Source organism: Tamandua tetradactyla, chromosome 15, assembly GCF_023851605.1.
Source record: "Tamandua tetradactyla isolate mTamTet1 chromosome 15, mTamTet1.pri, whole genome shotgun sequence".
Lineage (NCBI taxonomy): Eukaryota > Metazoa > Chordata > Mammalia > Pilosa > Myrmecophagidae > Tamandua > Tamandua tetradactyla.
In genome coordinates this window covers 83,439,078-83,466,637 of record NC_135341.1, presented here as the reverse complement: position 1 = coordinate 83,466,637, position 27,560 = coordinate 83,439,078, and the positions used below count along the sequence as shown (strand labels likewise).

The 27,560-nt window shown below is 38.9% G+C and overlaps 1 protein-coding gene across 1 annotated transcript; it reads left to right on the top strand.

Moving 5' to 3' along the window:
- Positions 1-520: 520 nt before the first annotated feature.
- Positions 521-27,432, top strand: COPB2 (coat protein complex I subunit beta 2). The gene is made up of 22 exons (XM_077130252.1): positions 521-654; positions 6,183-6,320; positions 9,440-9,526; positions 9,729-9,855; positions 10,713-10,861; positions 12,746-12,892; positions 13,813-13,912; positions 14,562-14,704; positions 14,956-15,155; positions 16,637-16,747; positions 18,521-18,609; positions 18,691-18,797; positions 19,950-20,093; positions 20,778-20,908; positions 21,992-22,199; positions 23,479-23,589; positions 24,255-24,469; positions 25,967-26,059; positions 26,151-26,331; positions 26,495-26,563; positions 26,735-26,806; positions 27,057-27,432. The coding sequence occupies exons 1-22, from the start codon at positions 652-654 to the stop codon at positions 27,150-27,152; spliced, it is 2,721 nt and encodes a 906-aa protein (XP_076986367.1). The 5' UTR covers positions 521-651; the 3' UTR covers positions 27,153-27,432.
- Positions 27,433-27,560: the final 128 nt, after the last annotated feature.

Here is a 27,560-nt window from a genome sequence, read left to right as displayed (position 1 = left end):
GTGGGGCATTTCACTTCTTCGGGTCTCGGGTTTGGGAGGAAAGCTCGTCGGGCACACAACGCAAGACGGAGAAGAACATGTGGAAGAAGTAACCGTCAGGGCTCAATAAATGGGCATCGGGTCCAGCGCGGCGTGTCCCTGCCCCCTGGGGAGCTCCAGGGCGGAAGGCTCTTCGGCTCGGCGGGATGCCGGCCGGGTCAGTGTCCGGCCCGGGCGCGCAGAGCGCCCTCGTGTCCCTCTCCCTTTCTCCTCCTCACAGACGGCATCAGGGGCCGCCCCACGGCTCCTCAGCCTCTCAGCTTGCGGGGTTTCCCTGCCCTTAGCGTCCGACAGGGGTTGAGCACTGCGTTTTTCTCTCTCCCGCACCTCCCGATTCAGGAGGACTTGGCCACACTGAGGACCCCAGGGCCGCCTCCCTCTGGGGCCGAGGCCACACCCCCGCGTAGAAGGCCGCATTGCCTAGGAAACGGGGGCGCGGCTTGGGAAACGACGGCTCTGCGCAGGCGCCCCGGCCGTGGCCTCTGACTATCGCGAGAATTCCCTCCCGGAAGTTCCACGTCAGTCAGTCTCCCGGTACGAGGGTCGGTGGGTCTGGCCGAGCCGGAGTAGCTGTTCGCAGGCGAGGGCGCTCGGAGCCGGACGGAGAGAGCCATGGTAGGCCCGGTCCCCGCAGGTGGGAGCGGGGCCCCGCCGGCTGCGGCCGAGTGTCGGGGCTCCTGGACTGGGGACGGCAGTGAGCAGTGGCCCGGTCTCCAGCCGCGCCGCTGCCTCCGGCCTTGCCACGTCCTGGTGCAGCTTGAACCCGGAGAGGGAGGCGGAGGGGCCCAGGAGGCCGCGGTGGTTTGCTGCTGCGAGCGAGGGATCCTTGAGTCCCTCGGTGCTTACGGAGCTTCCTAGAACCGCGCGGTCGTCAGCGGGGTCCACTGTCCGGTGGAATCTAAGAGGCAGACGGTGTTGGACTCCGTAGGAGGTTTTGACAGAGTTACTTACTATGCCCTTAAAACGGAGACCGCTAATCAAATTGTGTTTGTTCTGGGATAAGGTGTGCCTTCCACAAACTTACGAGCTTAAGGAGAGATGCAAAAAAAATTAAAGTGTGTGTGGAGTTAAAAGTGAAATTTTAAGTGCTTTGGGGTGCCAGCCCTGAGGTTTCTAGTGGGCAAAGGATTGGAGTCTTGAGTAAAATTGGTTAGTGTACATTTCTGCATTTGCAGAGCAGTGTCTGGTAAGAATGGCAATCATGACGGCACTTTTCTTATCATCCCACCATTGAAAATGACCGAAAATAATTTGGAACACTGCGTCCGTTATGTATTTTAATTGGAAAACAGTAGTGTGAAAATAATGCCCTTTAAAAAAAAAAAACTTAAGAGAGGATTTTATATTTATATTTAAATGTTTTCTATCTTTTTGCTCATTTTGAAGCACAACATCAAAAGACTTTGGAGTGTGAAGAACTTATGAATTAATGAATCCAAATCCTTCATCTTGCATTTTAAAAAAACAACCTAAAATTAAGTTTGTTTAGCTAATTGAAGCCTAGCTGGAACTAGAGCAGAAATTCTTATCATTTTTGTATGGATTATCGATCCCTTGAAGAAACTGGTAAAAGTGATGGATACTTCCAGGAAGGTGCCTAAAGGAGCATACCCAGTCTTGCATTAGAATTTATTTCAGTGGGCTCACAGGCAGCAGCATATTGACACCCATCGCCAGTCTCATCCATGAACTTATTTGGGTCCCCAGTTTAAGAGTCCCTGAAGGAGGTCTCAAATCTCTTAAAGATACTACATACTGCTATGACCTGTGGTTTAGGGTCTGCCATGCTTGCAATGATGGACATTTTCAGAAAAGGAGCTTTGATCTGCCTGATGTAGTTTCTTTTGCAGTCTTTACAGTTAAGGATGCATGTTCTTAATGAAGGAGCATTTCTTTCATTCTTTACACATTTGCAAATTTTTTTGTAAAAGATGTAAAATGTTCATTACCATAGAGCATTTACTGTGCAAAACACTTGCCCATATTTCCTAATCTCACAACAACTGAGAGATAGAATTATAAATAATGTTTATTAAGTACTTACTGCAGGCCAGGCACGTTCTAAGTACTTAACATTTAATTTAATTCTCATAACACTAAGCAATAGATGATAGCATAGCCTTAATTTACATCTGTCAAACTTGAGAAAGGTTAAGTAAACATGCCCACTAAACTGTAATTTCTTTCTGGTCCGAGTAATTTTCTAGACCTGATTTCTAGATCCCACCAAATATATATGGTGCTGTGGAGATAAAAGACATGTCTACATAATGACCCTGCCCTCAAGGAGTGTCTGGAGTAGTAAACAAGAAGAAACATGTACGCAAATGTACCATGAATGATCAAAATGAAATGCTGTAGGAATTTAAGTTAAGTAAGGAAGGGATACTTCTGGCTGAGGTCACCAGAAGGGTCTTATTAGTGGCAGTGCCATTTAAGCTAAGTCTGAATGTATTCAGTTTTTGGAAGATGGAAACAGTGAGAGGCATTTAGAGTTGAACGCACAATATGAGCAAGGCCGTAAGACTTTCTTAGTGCATCTGGCCTCTACTCTCCTCACGGAGAGTAGGCTGCTTTTCTTTGTAACCTGGGGAGATGTCTACGTTTGCATCGCTAATGATTTGTGACAGATATTTGCTTTGTGGAAATAATACAATGAATAAAGTGTAGAGGAAGGAAATGGCCCAGCATATTCAGGGACCAAGGAATATTGAGTAGTTTAATTTGATTAGAGATTAAAATTTATCCAAGAGTATGGTGGGAGATAAATCTAGAAAGGTAATTAGGAATAGATTGTCCAGGACCTTGCGTATTAGGAAAGAAGTGTTATTTTTATTTGATTGCTATGAAACCTTTGGGAGTTTGAGCAAGAGAGGATTCAGGTGTTTTGGGAAGGGTCCTCCGGCACATGAGAAAGATTGCTTAGATGATTGGGAGATGGAAATTGGGGGAAGGGGCAGTTTGGGAGCTATGAGAACCCTGCTGGGGATAGTGACAGTAAGATTGAAGAGCAAGATGGTTGTAATTATGAAAACGATTTGAAAACTGGTTGTTTGGTGGAAGGAAGAAGGTATTGAATGAAGCTCGTACCTGTAAGCCCTTGTCAAAATGAGCTGTTCATCCCACCTTCAGCCTTCTCTGACCTCGGAGACTTTGCCGTCCTTTGACTAGGAGACCCCCACTTCCATCCCCAGTAAAATGAAAGCAAAACTGATCTTGCCCTCAAAGAGCTTAGATTCTGATCAGAAAAGCAGACAAATAATCAGGCTACTTATAATCTCTCTCTTATACATACAGACACTTACATGTCACTAAAATCTTATTGAAATGTCACCTTCAGTCTGACACATTTACTAATGTAACCATCTGAATTTTCTTTTGCTTCCCTTTTAAAACATTTGTGACATTTGCTACCTCTTTTGGCATTTCCACATTCTGCCTTGTGTTGCATTATTTATCTAGTTTTTTTACCTTTCTCACCAGATTGTAAACTCCTCAAGGGATATTTATTCACCCTGTAGTCCCTGCAACACCAAGCATATTTGCTTTGCCTGTAGAAAATATTCAGTGCTCAATTATACTTGTTCTTCGAAGCCCAATTCAAATGCTTCTTCCATAAAGACTTCACTGGTTCCTCATAGCCAAAAGTGATCCTTACCTACGTAGAACACCTTTGTCAATTACTCACCTTGTCACTTTTGTATCACTTAACCGTTACACTTAATGATTTTATGTGCTTAATCATTATATTTTGTATTGCTTCCCTAATCTGTACCTCTTGCACAGGTCTGGCATCTTACTCATCTTTGTACTTTGTAGAGCATTTAGTACAAGCTCATATTCAAGGTAGACACTTAAATTGTGGGAGAAATATCATAGCAAAAGCCAATATCTATGCTTTTTAACCTGGGATTTGTGTTGGGGTATATATGAGCTGAAGTGGTTCAGAATCCTCTGGTCCACCTTCCTAGAACATCACTTTTACTGAATAATAAATCATTAAAAATGTTTTTATGATAAAATTTACACAACCTATAGGTGTCCAATTTCCTCCAGTTATCGAAGGAAGAGTGTGTGATGTGCTGGCTTATGGTTTATCCCCAAATGGTTTCTGGGATATATAGGCATCTTGTGTTTGTTGACTATGAAGGAACCAGAAAAAAGGAATTAAAGTGTGTAATGTTAATGAACAAGGCATAATTAAGAAATGGATGAAATAAAAGAGCCTGCTTCCTTGAATTAGAAGAAGATGGTTTGAATATAGAAAGTTTGAGATGGAGTGGTAGTTATCACAGTGGAAACATTTTGTGGTAGTAGAGAGAAGAACCAGAGAACTCTGATCTTTTAAAGTAAAGGAAGAGGTAGAAGTGGTTGCCAAAAGTGAGGGAGTCAGATCCAAAAGTAACATGAATTTTGAATAGTCAGTGTTCTAGTTTGCTAGCTGCTGGAATGCAACACACCAGAGATGGATTGGCTTTTAATAAAAGAGGGTTTATTTTGTTAGTTCTTCAGAGGAAAGGCAGCTCACTTTCCACTGAGGTTCTTTCTTACGTGGAAGGCACAGGATGGTCTCTGCTGGTCTTCTCTCCAGGCCCCTGGGTTCCAACAACTTTCCCCGGGGTGACTTCTTTCTGCATCTCCAAAGGCCTGGGCTGAGCTGCAAGTGCTGAGACAAGGTATGCTGAGCTGCTTGGGCTGTGCTATATTGAGCTCTCTCATTTAAGCACCAGCCAATTAAGTCAAACGTCACTCATTGCAGCAGACACGCCTCCTAGCCGACTGCAGATGTAATTAGCAACAGATGATGTTCAGGTACCATTGGTTCATGTCTGCAGCAACAAGACTAGGTATGCTCACCTGGCCAAGTTGACAACTGAATCTAACTAACACAGTCAGCAACCCAGATATGGTAAAGATACAAAAGAGGTGAACGAAAAAATATTTACTTTGTCTCAGGAAATTTTCTCTGCTATATCTTTGTTTTATGTTGAAAAATAACCTTACATTTTTTGTCCCATTCATGAGCCTCATTGAAGACCACAAAACTTAAGATTTGACAGAAACTCAACTTGCCAGTTAAACTTGTATTTAAGATCTGTTGAAGAGGAAATATATTTTAACTCAGCCTTTCTCAGCATGCTTCCAAGGGAGAATTAAGCCCAGCTGCCGTAAGACATCACTCTGGATCCCATAATGACAGCTTTCCTCCTTGGGAGAATTGGGAAGTAGACACTCAGATCATTTTCTTTGTTCTTTGGTTCAGATGAGGAATCTGAATTGAGCAAGGCTGTTTGAAACCGTTGTTATTTTCTGACTCAGGATAGTTTTGTACTTTTTCAATTCAAATTGTTCTAGTTTTCATGAAGTTATCTTGTGTAGTTTAAATCCATTAAAATGTTACAGATGTTCCCATTTGATTTCAAAGGCCACCATGGTTATAATCCTGATTGATCACGGATGTCATTACCTAGCATTTACTAACATTTTCACCAAGATAAATCTACTTTCTCTGAAGAACTCAGTTTAATATTATGGTTTAGGGGTACTAACACTTCGTGAATAACACTTCTTTACAATTTTTTTATATGACTCTAATGACTCAGGAGCAAATTTATGATGTAGTAGGTCATTTATATCTATTCACCAGATATTCTGTAAACCGGAGAGCTTCAAAATGTCCCCAATTCCCTAGGGGTCCCTGAGATCCTTCCCAGAGGTCTATGAATTTAAAACTATTTAAACGTTTCCTAAAAATAGAATGTTATGTGTCTTTTTCACTCTGCTGATATTTTGACATGTTAAGATGAATTAATACTTAAATATTTAAACTTTTCTCAGTTTTAATGTTCAATGTGGTCAATATAAAAAGATATAACCCTCATAAACAAAAATATTTGGGCCCTCAAAATGTTTTAAGAGTGTAAAGGGTGCTAAAGCAAAAGAAATTTGAGAACTGCTACTATACATTTTTTGAAATTTTAATTATTCTTTTTAAAATATATGCATGAAGAAATAGGTGCTTTAGACTTGAAACTCTGTTTGCAGTTTAGCAAAGTACAAATTGGTTAATGCACAGTTTTTGGTTAGGATCTCAAATTTGTCTTACTTGGCTTAGTTTCAGTGCTTTGTTTGTTTCTCTTTAGCCTCTGCGACTTGATATCAAGAGAAAACTAACTGCTCGATCTGATCGAGTCAAAAGTGTGGATTTGCATCCTGCAGAGCCGTGGATGTTGGCAAGCCTTTACAACGGCAGTGTGTGTGTTTGGAATCATGAAACCCAGGTAGGAAATTTTAAGGATTTTGTTAGAAATAATAAAATACTGCATTAGACTTTATAATAAAAGAGAAGAAATATAACAGGATCTTGTAGTCATGTGCAAACTTCTTTCTTAAGTAAATTGGAAGAAAGTATTTTAAATAAAGAGGAACTAACATTTATCAGGGTATAGCTTGTGGGAGAAACTATTCTGAGCATTGTATATACAATATTAAAAAACCATAGCAACTTTTGATATAGGTAGAATTAGCTCTTCCCTGAAATTAAGGAAATAGAAAGTCATAGAAGATCCCTTGCTCTCAATAAAATAGTTAACATTTAATAATTAATTTTCCATTTAATGAATATTAAATCTTAAAAATGGGATTTTTGGTTTTTTTTCCTCCAAATGCTCAACATAGTGGCATGCAGATCAATTTTAATCAGCCATAGATGATAGATTATGTCAGGAAAATATCTGTAGTCAGCTTTTGACCCATCCTGCAGCTGTTCTACCTTAAATCTTACCTCACGCTCTTTCACCTGTGTAAATAATAAATCCCTCAAATTAGTTTATATCCCGTATTTTCCAGTCTTTACAGTCTTATTCTTTTTCTTTCAAACCACAGATCATTTAGTCAACACTATACCATATAGTTTAGTCATCTGTTTAAAATGTAATTATCCTCAACATATAAATCCAGATGAAATTCACATTTGAAAAATTTAAGAACACCCTTAAACATAGAAACCCTAAAAACACCCTTACATTTTCTTCCTCATTATAGTGAGACAGTAACAACTGCACACTAAATCAAGACCTCTGTCAGTGACTCTACACACATTAACATTTTGGTCATTGCTGTAATCCAGTACCTTTAATAGTACCTGGTAATTGCTCAGTAATTTTATTTTCAACTAAAAAATAATAAGCGTTCCATCTGTCACTACAAACCTTTCAGGATTTCTGTCTTCTGCAGTTTAAATCTTTAGCTGGTAAATTTTGCCTTGATCAGATGGTATGCATGCTAAGAAGCATTTTTTTCTGTCTAGTTCTCCATCCAAATATTTAAAATCTTTCTAATTTTATGCCTTCTCATATGTTGGTGTCTCCACAATCCAGCTCTAACCTGAACCTTCCCAGTGATTCCCTCGGTCAGCTCCATTTCAGTTCTGTCACTTCACAATAATATGACCTAAAACTCAGATATATTTCCCTTCTCTTTTCCTAGGCATCCTAGGAAAACCTCCACTTTATCTGGATCGTTCTTTTTTCCTCCCTTTTCTCTTTTGTATTCTTCTGTGCCCTCCTGTGTACTTCCCCTTTCATGACTCATCTCATTAGTAATTTAATTTAATATATTCTTTCCTCTGAGACTGAAGGTTCTGTGCAGGCAGAGATTATACCAATCTCATTTCCAACTGTTGCTCCAGTGCTTGGCACACAGCCTGACACAGTGTGAGACTCAGAGTAGATACTCGGTATGTTTTGTTGAATGATTGAGCTATCTGTTTTTTCTTCTAATTATCCCCAACAGGAGTTATTTGCTGCTTACATATACTGAGATCAAAATTTTTGAGAGCGCCCCTTCCCCTGCCTTTCTTCCCAAAGGAGTTTTGAAAGTAAATTCAAATATGCTTGAGTTTCAGATAAGGAGATATGTATTCTTTGGTGGATGAAATTATTTTAAAAAAAAGAAAAAAATATGAATTCGAAGCCAACTTTCTGATTAAATGATATGACCAAGGCTTTTAACCATGCTAAGTAAGCCTCAGTTTACTTATATAAAATGAAGATAACAATGCTTGCTTTCCTTCCATCTCAGGATTGTTGAAAAGGCCAAGTCAAACTAGGTGAAATTGTATATGAGACCTTTAAATACTATACAAATATCAGTATTTTCCTAACTTACATTGGATGTCGGTATATTTTCTGTGCATAGCTTTCTCCTCCCCTTTAGATTGTTTAACTCCTTGAGGGCAGAGACCATGTCTTTTATCATTTGTAGTAGCCACAGCACCTACCAGGATGCTGAACCTTGACTTGTTCTACAGCTGCCTTCTTTTTACTGCTCAGATGACCGCAGTGTTTGTTGGTTCTTCATGAGCGTCCCTGGACTTACTGCCATCTTGTAGATTACATATTCTTGCTGAAAACTGTCTGCCCTCAGTTTCTGGAGTGAAGTTTGGCTTGGGAAGCCAGAGTAGGTTCAACAGTCTTGTGAACCGGTCACTGTCCTTTTTTTTTTTAAAGCAAGAGTACACATAGTTCATTAATCAGTATGATTGTTTTCATTATTGCCACCTGGTACAAAAGGAGGGATTGAAAAATGATAGTTGGGTTTTTATAATTTTAAAGAATAGGCTTCAAAATAAGAAAACAAAAAGGTGCATTCATCTCTGCTCTTTCCAGGAGGGTCTTCTCGTTTTCTATTTTTATCCTATGTTAGTAATTCCATTCTGAGCAGCTTAAAGGAACACCTGAATAATTGTGTTGTCATAATTCACCAAAAAGAAATAAATGCATTTGCATGGAACATACTGCTAAAGCATTCAAAAGAATCACACCTTGTTCTTTGGGCACTTCTGTGGGATTAACTGAAAGAAAAGAAACTAAGAAATAATTCATCAACAGTACTTATACTTCAGTTGTGTGCCAGCTACTGTGCTAAGGTCTGGGGAGACAGCGGTGAACAAGACTGCCCACGGTTGCCTTCAGGGAGCTTAGTAGAAAAGGTAGACATTAAACAAATAATCATGAAGATGCTACATTATGAAAGGGGAGTACAAAATTCTATGGGTGGGTTTTCCAGACAAGAGAGAAAAAGAGGAGCACGGTGAAGCTGGGAGTAGCCAAAGAAGGGGCTGTAGACATAGAGAGCAGCCAGAGCACAAAGTATCTGAAATACCATTTTATGGCCATTTGCTTTCTGTTATCTTTTTAAAACATTTTAATTTTGAACTGTTAAAGAAATAATAATTGGCCCTTTATTTTTCATTTGAATATTGAGCTTTCATATTTTAGCCTGAGGACATTTTTAAATTCAAAGATATCTAAATAAATGAATGTTTTAAATATAGCAGAATAGATTTTTCAGTTATTTTTCTCATAACTCAAAACATATATTCTTATTAAATTTTAAGACATTGGTGAAGACATTTGAAGTGTGTGATCTTCCTGTTCGAGCTGCAAAGTTTGTTGCAAGGAAGAATTGGGTTGTGACAGGAGCAGTAAGTAATTATATGAATTTGTAATCCCATTTTCTGGATTGGTCATGATTTCATAAATGAATTACAGAATTTTAATTCTTGATTTGTTTTTTAATTAGTGCAATGTTCAAAAGCGTGTGCTTCATTCCTTAGCCTATGATATAATCTTTTATTCAGCTTAACTTCATAACAATGATGATGGTTTTTAAATCTCCATTTCTAGGATGACATGCAGATTAGAGTGTTCAATTACAATACTCTGGAGAGAGTTCATATGTTCGAGGCACACTCGGACTACATTCGTTGTATTGCTGTTCATCCAACCCAGCCTTTCATTCTAACCAGCAGTGGTAAGTGGTGACCCTTTTTTGTCATGTACATCTCTTCAGGTAATTTATTTTCATTCAGTGAGACATGCTATTCTTTTACTGCTGTTACAAGTGGAGTTCTAATGCCAAGCAGCCTTTAAACTATTTAAATCCATTAACATGCTATCTGTGCTGCTGCTTTCATGTTTTAATGAAATATCAACTCTACTTAGGATTTGTATAGCAATGCTCAGATTCCTGCAGACAAGACCTAAAAGTCTAGATGCTTAAACATCTGCTGAACAGAAAACTCATCTCCATGCTGATGAGTGAGTTTTGAGCAGGTTGCCATACCTTAGTCCTATCTTTATGCCCATACTAGTTTGCTTCTTCTATAATATATAAAATGGTGGGTCTTTTGGAAGGCAATTAAAACAAGAAGTACTGAATTCATAAGTGTTTTGAGGCCATTTTAAATTAAAAATTGAGAAGTAATTCAGAAGCTCTTTAAACTCATCTTTTATCAAAAGAGCAAGTACTTGTTCTCTAGTCATTGCCAACATTCGGTCATATGTAGGCATATTCAATAATCAAATGTATTGATATTTTGTCATTCCTTAAAACCCACTGTTTTCCTTAAATTTTCCCACGGAATTTGTATATTTGCTATTAGTTAATAATTTCTCTTTTATTTGTGTCCTTCTGTAGAGAGTCATGTTTATTCTTAGGATAGATGAGAATTTTGAAAAGTGCATTCAGTTCTGATTCTATTTCTGTAAGTCACAGAATGTAGGATTTGTGTTAGGTTTGCTGGCTTATAGGCATAAAGACTCTTTGTCTTCGTTCTGAAATGAAAAAAATAGAAATTCCAACTAACTTGAGACTTTCTTTTGGCCTAGATGACATGCTTATTAAGCTATGGGACTGGGATAAAAAATGGTCTTGCTCTCAAGTGTTTGAAGGACACACCCACTATGTCATGCAGATTGTGATCAACCCCAAGGATAACAATCAGTTTGCCAGTGCCTCTTTGGACAGGACCATCAAGGTAGGGTGTCCACTGTGTATGTCAGTTGTGATGATTGGTGAAACGTAGTTGTTCTAGGTGTCCTACTGCTGGCTGCCTGGAAAGTTATTCTTGTCTGAAGAGTTTCTATCAGAAGCTTGTTTAGAGTCAAAATAGAACTTCTCATTTTAATCCCAAAGGGCATATTTTGTTTCAAAAAATACTTTGGCAACTCAGTACCCTTCATAAAGGAGACAATACTATGTGAAATTTTTTAGCCTCTGGAAAGTCACATTAAGAAAGATGTTAGGGGTGGGCCACGGTGGCTCAGCAGGCAAGAACACTTGCCTGCCATGCCAGAGGACCTGGGTTCGATTGCCGGTGCCTGCCCATGTATAAAAAAAAAAAAAGAAAGATGTTAGTATCTTTTCTAACTTTCCTTTCCTTTTAGTATAATATTCATTGTTGACCTCTCCTCATTGTTAATCTATGCCTCCATTTCCTCTTTCTTAATGCTTTCCTCTGTTCTGCTACCAGTTTGCTTTCTAAATCATAAATCCCATCTTTTCAGTTCCCAAACTAAGGAAAAAGTCCACATGCATTAATGTGGCATACAGGATTTTCCAAGACTAGTCTCAGTTAATATTATGAGATAGCTCTTATGACCTTGGTCCAGTTACCGTCTTCCAGAGATGTTATGGATGATGGCAGAACTTGGCCTTATTCAGCTGTTCCCTCTGCCTGCAATACTCTTCAGTCTCTGGTTTATTTTCCTCTGGAGAACTACTTATCTTTCAGGGATTAGCACAAGTGTTTACTCTGAGCAGCTCTCCTTAGACTTCTCCTTCACCTGTAGGCAGAGCCTGTCATGCTCCTCCCATTCCTTCAGTTGCTTTTGTCCTCTCCTGTAGCCTTCCTCACATTGCATCCTGACTGACTGTGCTGGAAATCTTTATCCCCTGAAATGTTGGGATGTTAGGGGCAAGAACTGTTTGTCACCCTCCCTCCCCAGACACCCAGTTGCAAACAGCATAGTGCCTTATCTATCAGATGCTTAAGATATGTTGCAGTGAAAGCATTCATATTTTTTTTTCCATTGTAGTGTTTAAATTATCTCTACATGCATAAATTTAAAATTGTCTCACACTAACTTTTTTAACGCATGTATGTTACATCTGCATAACACTTTTTTAGTTTTTCTTTAACTTATATAAAGTATTATCTCTCTGATTATCTTAGAGTTTTGACCTTACTTTTCTCCTTTAGTCACATTGTCCTTTTTTTTCTTACGTGGGTTAGAAACGTTGTAATTAGTTTTAAACTTTCCTCACTAAATTAGGTTTATCTTGAGAGCAAGAATTGTCTTATCTTTGGCTCCCATAAAATTTGTTGTATATAGTAAGGGGTAAATGTTTGTTTATATACCTTTGCACTCCCCACAGGATCTCCCTAGGTAATAATTTGTAAAGATTAAACTTGATCTCCAATATTTTAGGAATATTTGACTATTTTTTCAGACTTTAAATTTTTTAAATATGAGTGGTAATTTTCCCCCTTTTCATCTTGCTAAATCCACTTTTTGGCTTTATATTCAATCTCTTGTAAAAATCACTTCTAACTTTAAAGTAATATTTCTGAAGGTGTAACCTGTAGATTACCTAGGGTGGCTGTTAAAAATCCAGATTCCTGGGCTTGTAGATCCACCAAATTATAATCTCTAGAGGTACAGCCTGGAAATTGGCATTTTTATTAAATGTCATAGTGATTCTGAAAACTCTGTTCCCTGGAAGTTCAAGTGAAGTGAGAAAGAAAAAAACTAAACAAGTGAAAAAATCTGCTCTTTAGCTTCTCTTTCCCAGACGTTGGCATTTACTAGATGTAAGGTGCTGCCTTTTGAAAGCAGATGCCCTGTGTTGACCTCTGCAGGTATGGCAGCTTGGCTCCTCTTCGCCAAACTTCACTCTGGAGGGACATGAGAAAGGTGTGAATTGCATTGACTACTACAGTGGTGGTGACAAACCATACCTCATTTCCGGGGCAGATGACCGTCTTGTTAAAATATGGGACTATCAGGTACAGTGTTTTCATAACCTCACTTGCCATACATGCAATATTGTTCTTACTCTTTCTTATAGGTGAGTTAAAACTTGGGTTGTTACACTCTCTTCATAGCATAATACTTAAGGCCTCCCTGTTTGAACCTAAACTGCAGTTCTAGAACTCTTCCTGAAGATAAAAACAAATGCATATCAAGATTTTTAAAAATAAAATGCCAGTATGTTTATTTTTTCTTTAATAGTAGAAACTAGAAATGTTAACGTTTTAATTACAATGAATTCTAATATCTGCTGGTATCCTCAGTACACACTTCTATTTATATTTGAAAACTAGCACGTCAATGAATAATGTCATGACATAGCCATGGTACAACCCTGTTGTCACACAGAACTCTTGTAGACATAATATGAACTCTTGTTACTCTGCCAAGATTTTCTTATGTTTGTTTTTTTCTTCTTACATGGGAAAGCTTCCACAAGCAGTTAATAAAATGAGGACTAGAAAACCATTTTAATTTGAAACTTCTTCAAAGCTGTATTTAAATACAGAATCCAAATATTAAAGGCGAAAGCTGCATTGTTCTACTGAGTCCACAGGTGGAGGGTATGGGTATTAAGGTGGAAATTCGTTATTTTGGAACTTGGGAAATGATATGCAAATGAACACCATAATCTTCCAGGGTGGGTTCCCCCCCCCTTTCTTTAAAGATTAAAGAAATTTTGATTGTTACATTTACATTTGTCTGCATGTTGCCTGAAATAATTAGAGAAAATATTCATGTATACAACAAGAGAACTCTATTTCAAAAGCTTCTGTATTGAACACTATTTAAATTGTCATAACCACTATTTTTACAACATATCTGGTTTTGGGGGGGTTAAGGATGGCTTACTTGTTTTTCACTAATAAAAATGTTTTCTGTGTCTTGATTACAGAACAAAACATGTGTGCAGACATTGGAGGGGCATGCCCAAAATGTGTCGTGTGCCAGTTTTCATCCTGAGTTGCCAATCATTATCACAGGTTCAGAAGATGGTAAGTTATAAGTGCACTTTTTCTCCTATGCTTATAATTGCTAAGTAGATTTCTAAGTGAGGTAGTGTTCCTGCTTTGTGATTGGAGGTTTCCAAGAATTTTGGTGTTTTTGTTAGAGTAGTGAACTTAAGCTATAGAACAATAAAAGGGCATCATTGATATCATCATCATCATCATTATCATTTTAATGTGTTTTGATTCTGTCACCTACATAAAGGGATACCAGATGTTCTAGAGAAAAACAGAAAAAGCATGTACTTTGGAGTTGAACAAATTTGGGCTCAACTTCAGGTTCTGCCACTTCAGGGATAGTGATTTGGGAAAATTATGAAATGGGAACAGACATATCTATCTCATAGGAGTTATTGTGTGAGTGAAAAGAGATCACTTTATATAAAACACCTGGCACAGAGTCAGCATTCTACCCAGAAAATCTTACTTCTTAGTTTTTGCGTTTTTTTATAAATATTTTATGTCTATTTATGTTGCTTTATAAAATTACTTATAGACTATAAATTTTAAAAACTGGTTATTAAGCTGCCAAGTATTATTTTCCATTCGAATAGAAAGGTTTTCATCTGACTGGTTCTGATACACTTCATTGTTGGATGTTCAAATCCAAAGGGAATATTTATATTGTTCTTTTTAGGAACAGTGCGTATTTGGCATTCAAGTACCTATCGTCTGGAGAGCACGCTAAATTATGGAATGGAGAGGGTCTGGTGCGTGGCCAGTCTGAGAGGGTCCAACAACGTCGCCTTGGGATATGATGAAGGCAGCATCATCATCAAGGTGATCCCTGCATTGCCCAGTCTGTCTAGACGGTGGACGTAGGGGACGCAGTTCTCCTTGTATCTCAATGTGGTCATTTTCCAAGTCAAGGATTTTGTTAAATTGGAGTTTCTTTCAGTAAGCAATAGAGATTCAGTACTGGAGGTTTGGTAAACAGGGCACTCCCGTAACTGAAGTAGTAGAGCGTCTGTTTTGTTAAGGTTTTGTTTCCTCTCCTTTCCGCTGCTGAGAGCTATTTGCCATTCTTCCAGCTTGGTCGGGAGGAACCTGCCATGTCCATGGACGCCAATGGGAAGATCATTTGGGCCAAGCACTCAGAAGTGCAGCAGGCCAACTTAAAAGCCATGGGAGATGCTGAAATTAAAGATGGAGAGAGATTGCCACTGGCAGTAAAGGATATGGGCAGTTGTGAGATATATCCTCAGACTATTCAGCACAATCCTAATGGGCGGTAAGGACTCTCAGGAATCCCTCTGCGCGTCTGTGTGTGTTGGGGCGGGGCCTGGACATCTAGGTCTGTGCCACCCCTGCCTGTGGCGTGCGTCTCTCCGCAGTCCAGGTCATGCTCCCCGCTGAGCTTTTGCTCTGGCTTCGCAGTTCTCGGCACGCCTGGGGTGGCCGTGCCAGCTGAGCGGGTTGACAGGCAAGGCAAAGAGCGTTTTCCCTCCCGACCTGTTCTTAGACCACACGATTTTGAACAGTTAAAGAATTTTGTGTTTACTCGTATTTCAAGTGTGATGGGTTTGTGTCCTTTGTGCTTCTTTGAGGGCAAGGAGCATGCCTTATCCTGAGACTTAATAGGTACTCTAAATTCTTGCTGATACATTGCTCTTAAGGCATGTTTCACTTTTAAAAGTTGGGAATTGATAATAACTCGCTTCTTATTTGGAATTTGAACTGTCAGTTCTGTTTCTCCCCTAAGTTTATAAAGCACTGAACATCTAGAGAGAGGAATTTCTGGCACAATGGGTTTAAACCTGTGGAGCTTTTTAAAGGCCTGGGCATCTTATGATTCTCTCCCAATTATTAAAAAAGACAAAATGTAAAGAAGATGTTCTGCCTAATTCAGTCAGTCATACCCATAATGATATGTAATATAATTATCTTATGAAGATTAAGAATGTACTATATAGGGTGGTGTGGTGGTGGCTCGGTGGCAGAATTCTTGCCTGCCATGCCAGAGACCCAGGTTCAATTCCCGGTTCCTGCTCATGCCAAAAAAAAAAAAAGAATGCATTATATATTTTTCCCTTAATATCATAAACATTCTTTGCTGTATATTTTGCAGCTACCTTTGGCACGCTTTTGGTAGCAGCCATTAAGGAGTTCTCAATGATAACTTTAGAGAGAGTTATCTTATGTCTGTTGAGAAAATTTTATTTGAATAAGCAACATTCTGTTTGTACTCATTATTTGTATGTTAAGATATCCTTTTTATTTTTATAAATTTAACAGCTGTTAAAAACTGGAGTAAAAGTTTTTATTCGTTTGAATGCGCAGCTTTAAAATGAAGATAGAGCTGCAGCAAGATAGTGCCTTCTCTGGTATAAATGTCATGAGCCAACTGCTGGGCGAATGGTACTCAGCAACTGCTAATTGAATAATAGAATCCTCCCCCTGTACCTTTTCAGCCATTCTCATCTTCCTGTCCCTAGAGTCCTTTGTGTATAGGAGAAGGCCATTGCAATAACATTTTCACCAATAACTCCACTCTCATAATTTGCGCTTGGATTTGTTAGCTAGAATATTTATATCTAGCTCTGTATTTAAAGAAATGTATAACTTTTAAAAGATAATTAGATTAGATTGTAACAATCAACTGAAATACTATTTGTTATTAAAATTACTTTCCCATAAAGCTGAGTCATCATTCGTAAACTTTTACTTGCCATCAGCCCTTCTTACTTCCCTCCCTGGGTTCTTTAATTCTAGGTTTGTTGTGGTGTGCGGCGATGGTGAGTATATCATCTATACTGCGATGGCATTGAGGAACAAGAGCTTTGGGTCTGCCCAGGAGTTTGCATGGGCCCACGATTCTTCAGAGTAAGTTGTGGCTCTGTGGTGCTCAGCTTGCCCTGATTGCAGATGAGTATTCTGTGTGCAGGTGTGTTCAAGAGGCTCTCAAGGCTCAGTGTGGGTTGTGTGTCTCCATGTTTAAGAACAGTTCTCTCCAGAGCTGCCTGCTGGAAGGTTAGCGTCAGAGACAGCTGTGCTAAGGTGGCTCCCTCAGGCCAGTCTAGTAATCGTTCAGGTAGGGACTCAGTACCCATTTCTTTGATGGAACCCATGCTTTTGGGTTGCAGGCCGAGTAGGCCCCCACGTCAGGTCGTTAGCCAGGCCCTTCTGGATGGGCTTTTTCTCCTGGGTCTGCATGCAAAGATGCTGCTGCCCTCTGCCAGCTAGTTGGGGAAGACGCTGCAGTCTGATGTCATTTTGGTGAAAGCTTTATTGAATCTTTTTTAAACTCATTTTTATGGTGGTGCCCCTTCCCCCTTTGTTTTTCTTAACAGAACAAATTTCTGTCTGAATCAAATATGTTCATGAACTGTTTGCATTAAAAACAGGAAAATCATTTAACTCTGGATTTTTGTTAGAGAGTTACTGATTCTGGTGTTATTTTGATTCCTAGTTTGGTGTGTGATAAACATTAGGATTTTGGTGTTTTCAGAACACACAACTCAATTATATCTTCATAGTTCCTTTGTTTTGTTTTCCCCGTATATTTTGCTTCCTCCATCCCCAACAATGGGATACCTCAGCAATGAGATTTCTGAGAAGTCAGGAATTGTTTTGATCTTTTCATTAATTTCCCAAATACACTCGTACATACATCCAGTTCCATATGCTTTAAGATACTTTATCATCTTACGTAAAATTATAGTTCATGAGTTGCTTCACTGCTCTAAACATACCTCTCTCTATTTGGATAGCTCTCTCCTTTCACTTCTATCCAGCCAGGGCTCTGCTCAGCATCTTCCCTGCCATAAGCGAAGTATTCATCTGTCAGGTCACTTCCTTCACAGAGAGCCGCAGCCTCTCTTGTCAAGCAGAGGCCTGAGTATAGGCACTTCCATGAGCCCCTGCCAAGCATAACTGCCTCATGAGCCACTTGTAAAAGATTTTCTTTCTTTTTTTTAAAAATCACCTTTACTGAAGTATAATTAATACACAATAAAATGCACCATTTTAAATGTCCATTTCAGTGAATTTGGACAAATGCCTACAGTGTATTTCTACCAGTGGAATCAAGATATAGAACAGTTGTGTCATTCCCCCGGATCCCTTTGTTCCTCTTATCAGTCGGCTCCCCTGCCTCTAATCTCTGGCCCAGGCAATCACTGATCCACTTTTTAACAATATGTAGATTAAATTTGTCTTTGCAGTTTCATAAAAATGAATCATACAGTATGCAGTCTTATAGCTGGCTTCTTTTGCTCAGCAGAATAATTTTTGAAATCATTCATTTTGTCACATCTATCAGTAATTGGTTCCTTTTCTTGCTGAGAAATATACCATTGTATGACTGTACCGTGGTTTATTTAATCATTTGCCTATTGATAGACATTTGGGTTGTTCTGAAATGGTTTGTAAGCCCTAGTAATTTTGATTAATAGAGTAAAACCCATTCAGTATTTATTCAACTGTAAGGAGTTCAGTGATATCTTAGGAAAAAAAATACATCATTGAATCTTTAAATCTTTTTGTGTTTTTGCATAATTCATTACTCAGAAATATTTTAAGATATTTCTAACATTTGGCAGAAGTATGGTTTTAGTATGTAATGTGCTATGTTTGCCTGCCTCCCCCCGCTCCCAGGTATGCAATAAGAGAGAGCAACAGTGTTGTAAAGATATTTAAGAACTTCAAAGAAAAGAAATCATTTAAACCAGATTTTGGAGCTGAAAGTGAGTGCTGTTTTCCATATGATACATTTTTAGAAACTAGGTATGGTTCAAAAACAACTAAATCCTTTTCGTTCTTTTTAGGTATCTATGGAGGTTTCTTATTGGGAGTCAGATCTGTAAATGGCTTAGCCTTTTATGACTGGGACAACACGGAACTCATACGCAGAATTGAAATTCAGCCCAAACACGTGCGTTTTCTCCCATTGTTGTTTTTATAGTATACATCATTGTGATGGTCTCTGGGTCCCTGAACCAAGGAATGTCTTTGTACCCTGCTGTCCCTGTTCCGTTGTGTTGGATTCACTAACATTTAACTCAGGGTTGCCTAGAAAAACAGGATTGTGGTATTGGAAGGAGGCAGTAGACATTGGGATATTTTGATGCCAAGTACTATTCATATTTTAAGTGGTCTTTGACAGAGTAAAAGAAAGCATACTCTGAAGACAAGAAATCAAATAACTCTTGACTTGGAAAGGCCCAAGAAGCTCTTACACAGTTCAGAAAGCCTTTTCTTAACTCTGCCTGATGATGGCTGTTAAAACTTTAGCTGAATGTCACCCTTGACAGAAAGTTTTGTATCTTTCAGAGCTGACTGCTTCTTTGTTTGCAGCTTCATCTTTAGGAAATTACCTTTGGAGACAAAGTGTCCTTATTGGAACTCATACTTGTTTGTCCTTGTTCTGTCTTCTAGAATATGCATTCTCAACAGGGGCACTGTCACCTTGACAGGGGTAAAAATTAGTTTGGAGGGTGGTGGGGGGGGTAAAAAAATCTTACTAATTTTATGAATAAAGCACAGATACACGTAGGCTATATTTTGTGCATGTGTATACATGTGTTATTCATATATGTTGCATGTGTATAAATATTGTAATATATCTGTAGTATTTAAATTTTATGACGATAGGAGGTTAGGAAAAAAGTGTCGACAGAGGGTCTTTAGGGAAATGATAATGAAAAAATGTTTGAGAAATACTGTTCTAGAGTATCAGGAAATAGGCTGCTGTTCCTTTAAATTACAGTGTGTCCAGTGTTTAAGGACAGCTTTCCTTCCTGCTTCCCTTGGTCTTTCCACCACTAAGGACTTCCTTGCTACCACACCCCATCCCCATATATGTATATATATATATATCCATGACATGAAATTAATGCAATGCTGGAGACCCAGGTTCAGTTCCCAGTGTCCTGCCCATGCAAAAAAATATATATATATATATTAGTGCATACTTACTATCTTAATACAAGAACATAGGTCTTGTAAGAAATGAAGTAAGTATATGAAGTTTGTTATATCCACACAGAAATCCAAAAATTGGTTGTCCTTGTTTGTTGTATTGCAGATTTTCTGGTCTGACTCTGGAGAGCTTGTCTGTATTGCTACTGAAGAATCATTTTTTATCCTTAAGTATCTGTCAGAAAAAGTCCTGGCTGCACAAGAAACACATGAGGGAGTTACTGAAGATGGCATTGAAGATGCCTTTGAGGTAATTTTATCAGCACAACTTTAGCTTTCTTAACCAATTTGTGTTCTTATATTTGACAAAACACCACTGATTTTACCACTTCATTATAAATTGGGTTTGGGGAAACTAAACCTTTAAGAAGGAGTTCTGGTGAAATGTGAAAACTAAAATCTTGGCTCAAAGATTAGGGTCTGAACAAATATATATTTAAAAGAATGTGTTTAGGAAATCTTTGGTACTAACTTTGATACCCTTCAGAAAGGAAATTAAAAAGTTTTACGCTCTTTAGCCAGAGTTGTTTAAATAAGCTCCCAAATAATAACGACATCTGTTGTGGAGATGTCCTGGAAGATAATACTTATTGTTCCAGTATCACATGTGTTAGGGGTTTACATCACAGTAAGCAATGAGACTTCACATTAAAATAATTTGACCCAACAATGAGACTTCACATTAAAAATAATTATCCGGGAATCTTCTTAAATTTTTGAAAAAAGGAGAGAGAAATTCTAAGGAAAGATTTTATTTCTTGAAATAGGGTTATACTTTGCATTCCCTATAATCTCTTATGATCTCTAATTATATTCAGCTTTTTGTTATTGCCAGTAATTATAACGTTGGATAAGGTAATAGTTTTTATTTTCTTTCTGTAGGTGCCGTATTATTATGTTGACTAAGGTAACAGTTTTTATTTTCTTTCTGTAGGTCCTTGGTGAGATTCAGGAAATTGTGAAAACAGGGCTGTGGGTAGGCGATTGCTTCATTTACACAAGTTCTGTGAACAGATTAAATTATTATGTTGGAGGAGAGATCGTCACCATTGCCCACTTGGACAGGTAGCTGAGTCTCTTTTTGTTTTTGTCTTAAACATTGTAAATTAAAAGAGTTCTTTTTAAATAAAACCTGTTGCTGGCTTGTAGAACAGTAGCCTGATTTGTGTGTGCTGTTGTTTTAGGTTGGCTGTTGCTAACCAAATTGAATCAATCGAGTGGAAAAGTTTTGAGCTAGAGGCGTGTGTGTGTGCGCATGTGCGCATGCAGTTTAGGCTTGTAAACTAGTTTCTGTTTCTGTTGTAGAACTATGTATCTGCTGGTGTGTGTGTGTGTGTGTGTGTGTGTGTGTGCGTGAGCGCATGCAGTTTAGGCTTGTAAACTAGTTTCTGTTTCTGTTGTAGAACTATGGTGTGTGTGTGTGTGTGTGTGTGTGTGCGCGCGCGTGCGCACATGCAGTTTAGGCTTCTAAACTAGTTTCTGTTTCTGTTGTAGAACTATGTATCTGCTGGTGTGTGTGTGTGTGCGCGTGCGCACATGCAGTTTAGGCTTGTAAACTAGTTTCTGTTTCTGTTGTAGAACTATGTATCTGCTGGTGTGTGTGTGTGTGTGTGTGTGTGTGCGCGTGCGCGCATGCAGTTTAGGCTTGTAAACTAGTTTCTGTTTCTGTTGTAGAACTATGTATCTGCTGGTGTGTGTGTGTGTGTGTGTGTGTGTGTGTGTGTGCGCGTGCGCACATGCAGTTTAGGCTTGTAAACTAGTTTCTGTTTCTGTTGTAGAACTATGTATCTGCTGGTGTGTGTGTGTGTGTGTGTGTGTGTGCGCGTGCGCACATGCAGTTTAGGCTTGTAAACTAGTTTCTGTTTCTGTTGTAGAACTATGTATCTGCTGGTGTGTGTGTGTGTGTGTGTGTGTGTGCGCGTGCGCGCATGCAGTTTAGGCTTGTAAACTAGTTTCTGTTTCTGTTGTAGAACTATGTATCTGCTGGTGTGTGTGTGTGTGCGCGTGCGCACATGCAGTTTAGGCTTGTAAACTAGTTTCTGTTTCTGTTGTAGAACTATGTATCTGCTGGTGTGTGTGTGTGTGTGTGTGTGTGCGCGTGCGCGCATGCAGTTTAGGCTTGTAAACTAGTTTCTGTTTCTGTTGTAGAACTATGTATCTGCTGGGCTACATTCCTAAGGACAACAGGCTTTACCTGGGGGATAAGGAGCTGAGCATCGTGAGTTACGCCCTGCTGGTGTCCGTGCTGGAGTACCAGACGGCCGTCATGCGCAGGGACTTCAGCATGGCTGACAGGGTCCTGCCCACCATTCCCAAAGAGCAGAGGACCAGAGTTGCCCACTTTTTGGAAAAGCAGGTAGAGAGGGTTTTTGGTTTCTTTTTTTCTTTTTCTTTGTTTTTTAAAGCCAGCAGTTTGAAAGAATGTTAGCATGGATTTGGATAAGTTTGTTTCTCAGTTGCCTCTGATTTCTCCTGCAAGTGTAAGCCACCTGCTTCAGGTTGGCACGCTCTCCTTCTGCTCTTCCTTTTCCTCTCCCTGTGTACTGTGTGTGCCCTTTAAATGCTGGAGGTGACTGTCAGTCTTCCTTTTCCATACTATTAATATTTTCATTTCTACAGTGAGTTTTCTCTATATTCTTAATATAGTGTTTTGTAGTCAAAGTTATATATGCACTTTTTTAGGAGCATAAAGTAAATTCTGCAAGTCTTAAGGAAAAAAGCATCCCCACCCTCCCTCACTTCTCTCCCATTTCTCTTCTCCAGAGGTAATCACTTAATTCTTTTAGGTTTTTAATATTTATTTCCACATCTCCAAGTAACATGTGTATATTGCTGTTATTTTTTTCATTTTTTAGTTTTAGTTTTTACTTTTGACGTCCAATTCTGTAGAAGATAAGGATTGAGCTTTCTTTTACCTCCTGCCCCTACCACACATGTACCACTTTCCTGTCCTTTATCCTCTCAAAACAGTTATGTCGGCACTTTGGTTAGATCGGTATTCAGTGTTTACTGTGGCTGTGATAACTTTCACAACAGACCCAGTCTAGCTTTCCTAAATGACCTACAGTGATAGCAGGTTGGAAGGTATTATGTTTGACTTTCATTTCTTTGCCCGTATACTGCCACTAACCAGGTAAGTGACGTGCCATATAATCGTGCACTGACGACTCACTTTGGCCATGTGATTTAAAAGCTGTCTGTTCTTCCGTTTCCCCCTCTGTGAAACAGGGGACTGGACTGAGTAGATTATCAACAGCTAGGTCTGTACCCCATACCTAATTTTTTGATTTTCAAATGGCTTTTGTTCAAGCAACCTCCCAAAAGTCCTTTTCTTTTTGACATTTCTTTTCCTGTTTACATTTCTAATTTTGTTGATTGTTGTTTTACATGAGTTTATCTAGCATCAGCCAGCTTTCGTTATCTTAGGAAAACTAGGTATTTTATGACTCAATTTTTTACAGGGTGGGGTTTCTGTGTCAGCTGAGTATTTTTAGTTTGTGATGGAAATGGATAATTTGCTGTGTTTGTGTGTATGCATTCTCTGTAAAACAGCACACACACGCACAATTTTGTGTGCATAGATACATACCCCTTCATATATAAATGGTGTTTTGCTTTGTTTTTAATCTGTTTAGGGCTTCAAGCAGCAAGCTCTTACAGTATCCACAGACCCTGAGCATCGCTTTGAGCTTGCACTTCAGCTTGGAGAGTTAAAAATTGCATACCAGTTGGCAGTGGAAGCAGAGGTACGTACTAATTAATAATTTTTCTTAAGTGATGGAAAGGTCAGTGGGTACTGCACTATGTTTGGCATAATGATGTTATGAAAGTTTTCTGAAATACAAATTAGTGACCCATTTTGGTGAGGTAATTATCTGTCTTTGGTCTTTTTTAAAGATGCATTATGCTAACCCTTGCATACATTAAATGGATCATATTGGCGATATTCTTAGCACTGTAATTTGTTAAGAAAATGTATTTTCATATCCTGTATGACGTGTATTTTGGAAGTGAAGGAAAGATCTAAGAAACTAGTCTAGGAATTCTTAAAAGAGTGCAGATGTAGCAGTAATTTGCCAATATCCCAAACTAGTGATAAAGTTTTTGGTTTTAAGGAAGGACTCTGACATTTCAAAAGACAGTTTAATGACACTGTATGGATGTTTGTATCGTAAGGGCTCCCAATTGTTATTTAAATCTAGTGTTTACTAATAAATCCATTTGAGATGTGCAAAATGGATTTTAGCTCTATTAAGATGATCGAATGCGCAGTATTTTCTTTGATTTCTGACAGGCTGCAGTATCTTCCATTGTCAACACAGTAATGCACAGCTTAACAGAATAATGTTGGTATTAGAAATTTCAGTGTTTATTTCCAAAGGTATTTTGACTTGGAAACTCTTCCTTATAGTCAGAACAGAAGTGGAAACAGCTTGCCGAGCTTGCCATCAGTAAGTGCCAGTTTGGCCTAGCCCAGGAGTGCCTGCACCACGCACAGGATTATGGGGGTCTGCTGCTTTTGGCCACTGCCTCTGGAAACGCCACCATGGTGAACAAGCTGGCAGAGGGTGCCGAGAAGGATGGCAAGAATAACGTGGCCTTCATGAGCTACTTTTTACAGGGCAAGTAAGTATCACTCCCAGGTTCTGAAAGAGGTGTGCGTGGTACTAAAACCAGTCATTCCTGTATGGACTTTGAGGATGGGTTTTGGAGAGGAGTGTGAGGAACGAACCCTGGACAGAGAACTGAGGGAAGGCCAGTTGGTGCTTCACATCCAAAAAAGGACAGGGCTACCTTGATGGCACTTACCTTTGACAAAGGATGCTCTTAGCACTTTTGGTCTGTATGTTGGAGCCAATGAGCTGCTCAGGGAGGCTAAGTTGGAGAAACGTTCAACTCCTTTCCCAACAGCCCTGCCACTTAATGGCTGAGACATTTTATAAAGGCAAGAGGCTGTTATGCTGCTGCATTTGGTAACTGAACAGCAGGTGATTGTACCCACATTGGATAATTTTGATGTGTTCATAGCAAGAATAAAGAGAGATGAGGATCTTAGTTACTTTTAGATTTGAGTCCAACCATAAAGCATGAGGTCACATATTTTTTATAGTCCAGAAGAATTAGTATTATGGACATCAGTTGACCACATTATGAAATAAAACATAAACATAGTCATTAACCTTGCCCTAAACACCTTTTAAAATCCCAAACTTCCGTATGTTGTAAATCCCACTTTAAATATGTACCCTAATAGATATATGTAAATTTTTTATAGATTTAGATATGTGTGGGAATAGGTCCACTATTCTTATCCATAATTCAAAAATTCAAAATAATTCTGAAAAGTTCCTTTAATTGGATGGCAAAAACTGACCCAAACTCTGAGGTAGCACTATTATTTGTTTTCACCTCACTTGACCTTTTTTATATTGTTTTAAATATAAAATTAGATGTTTTAATCTCCCCCCCCCCCTTAGTATGTATGTTATTGCAGAAACACTAATGTGTGATTTTTGTTTGAGGCTGGGTATGTTATGAAAGGTATAATATATGCATTGTATTATCTTTCTAAAATCCAAAATATACCTAATTCTTAAACACACATGGCTGCATTTTAATCATCCACATTATAAAATTTTACATAGAAAAAATAGAATTAAGAACAGAGGAAAGAAACATTTTAGACACTCTCATATTTCCCTTTTGGGCACCACTGTATCGTCTGGCACTTCTTGTGTGGGAGATGCTGGCCTCGGTGTTTCCACTTGTGAAACTGAGCTTCTGGTTACATATTTATCCTGAAGCTTGTAAAACTTGCTTACTTAAGATTCCTTAACTTGTCTTGAAAAACCCCTTTAGATTATTCTTAAGAGTTGTTAAAACTAAGTTAAGTGGACTGGAAATGATCACAGATGTCTTATCCCCTGGAGTCCATTGAGTATAACACATCATGACAGTTAAGTGGCCCAGTGACAGAAATTAGGTGTATATGTGTGGGGAGAATTTTGACTCGGAAATACTTCTGCAATACTTCCTGACTTTGCACTAAATCCAGATTTCTATAGTGTGTCACTATTACGGTGTTTACTCTTGATAACAGTATTTCTTGCTTTTAATTTTTAGGCTTGATGCTTGCCTAGAACTCTTGATTAGAACTGGACGGCTGCCAGAAGCTGCCTTCCTGGCCCGAACTTACTTACCCAGTCAAGTTTCAAGGTACAGACTTTTACTTTTAGAAGGAAACTTTCCAAATAAAAACAGAGCGTATGTATTGAGTCTCTCTTGGGTCCCATGGTATCTGTAATAGGGTGGTGAAACTCTGGAGAGAGAATCTTTCAAAAGTCAACCAGAAAGCAGCGGAGTCCCTTGCTGACCCAACAGAGTATGAAAACCTTTTCCCTGGATTAAAAGAAGCATTTGTCGTTGAAGAATGGGTGAAGGAAACACATGCTGATCTTTGCCCAGCCAAACAGTACCCACTTGTCACGGTGAGTGGTTGGGCTATCAAGCTTCACTTAATGTGACAAGGGAAAGAATGTGCTCAGGACTTCAGGTTTTGAATTAAGTTAAATACATCATTGTTGGGTTAAGTTCATAGTTGAATTATGTTTCAGAATATTTTATTTCATCATTGCCTTAATGCTCTGATAGCCAAATGAAGAAAGAAATGTTATGGAAGAGGCTAAAGGCTTTCAACCCTCAAGACCTGCACCCCAACAGGTCAGTAGAACACTGCATGTGAACTTCTTAGTTTGATAATTTGATTTGAGATTTATTAATTTTAAGTAACATCTCTGGCTTCCTAATCTTGACCATCCTTCCCTTGGGGGGGAATTTTAAACTCCACAACAAATTCCTTTGTCTTCATATGTATCTCCATTTGATTTTCAGGAACTTGAAGGGAAGCCTGCTTCTCCTCCCACAGTTATAGTGGCCTCCCATACAGCCAACAAAGAAGAGAAGGTTGGTCAGACCTCGGCCCTGAGTTCCCTCTGGGACCCCCCTCCACCCCGGCCCTCCCTTCACAAGTCACCATGATGTCTGCGGGATGTGCAGGCCCCCACACTTGACTTAAGTGATGTAATCAGCTTCAGAGCAGGGTCTTTGAAATGGGAAGATGCCCTTTGATCAACCATTAACAGAATTTCAGTTCTCACTTTGGATCATGAGCCACATTCTTTATAACGTCATCACCCTCTCCTTTTCCTTGTAGAGTTTACTCGAACTGGACGTAGAGTTGGATAATTTGGATTTAGAAGATATTGACACAACAGATATCAATCTGGATGAAGATATTTTGGAATACTGAATTAATGTTTTCCATGTACCTGGACTAAGCAGATCATTATGTACAGGTGTTGGTCTTTACTCTGACCAGTGTTTTGGACTATGAGAAACCCCTTAGGTTTTTATACCCAGAAGCTGTGGACCACAGGGAGCAGAGCACCCCCCTCTTCTAAGGGGAATTCATGCACAGCATTTAAATCACTGTGTTTTCCTTGTTAACTATAGCAGACATGCGCTTTGATTTTTTTCATTTTTTCATACTGTCATTAGACTGTATCTCATAAAAGCTTGAATTAATGATGCTTTACTGTTTGCTTTCTGAATAATGGGAAGGCTTCTAGTTATAGAAGACTAAGCTTTAATTCTTTATAAAGCTAAATTTGTCTTTTCAGATATTATCAGTCATATTTTTGTTAGAACTCAATTATGT

Coding starts and splice junctions, on each gene's coding strand:
- COPB2 (XM_077130252.1), top strand. Junction 15,156..16,636: donor CAGCACAATCCTAATGGGCG/GTAAGGACTCTC, acceptor CTTTAATTCTAG/GTTTGTTGTGGTGTGCGGCG. Junction 26,060..26,150: donor TTACCCAGTCAAGTTTCAAG/GTACAGACTTTT, acceptor TATCTGTAATAG/GGTGGTGAAACTCTGGAGAG.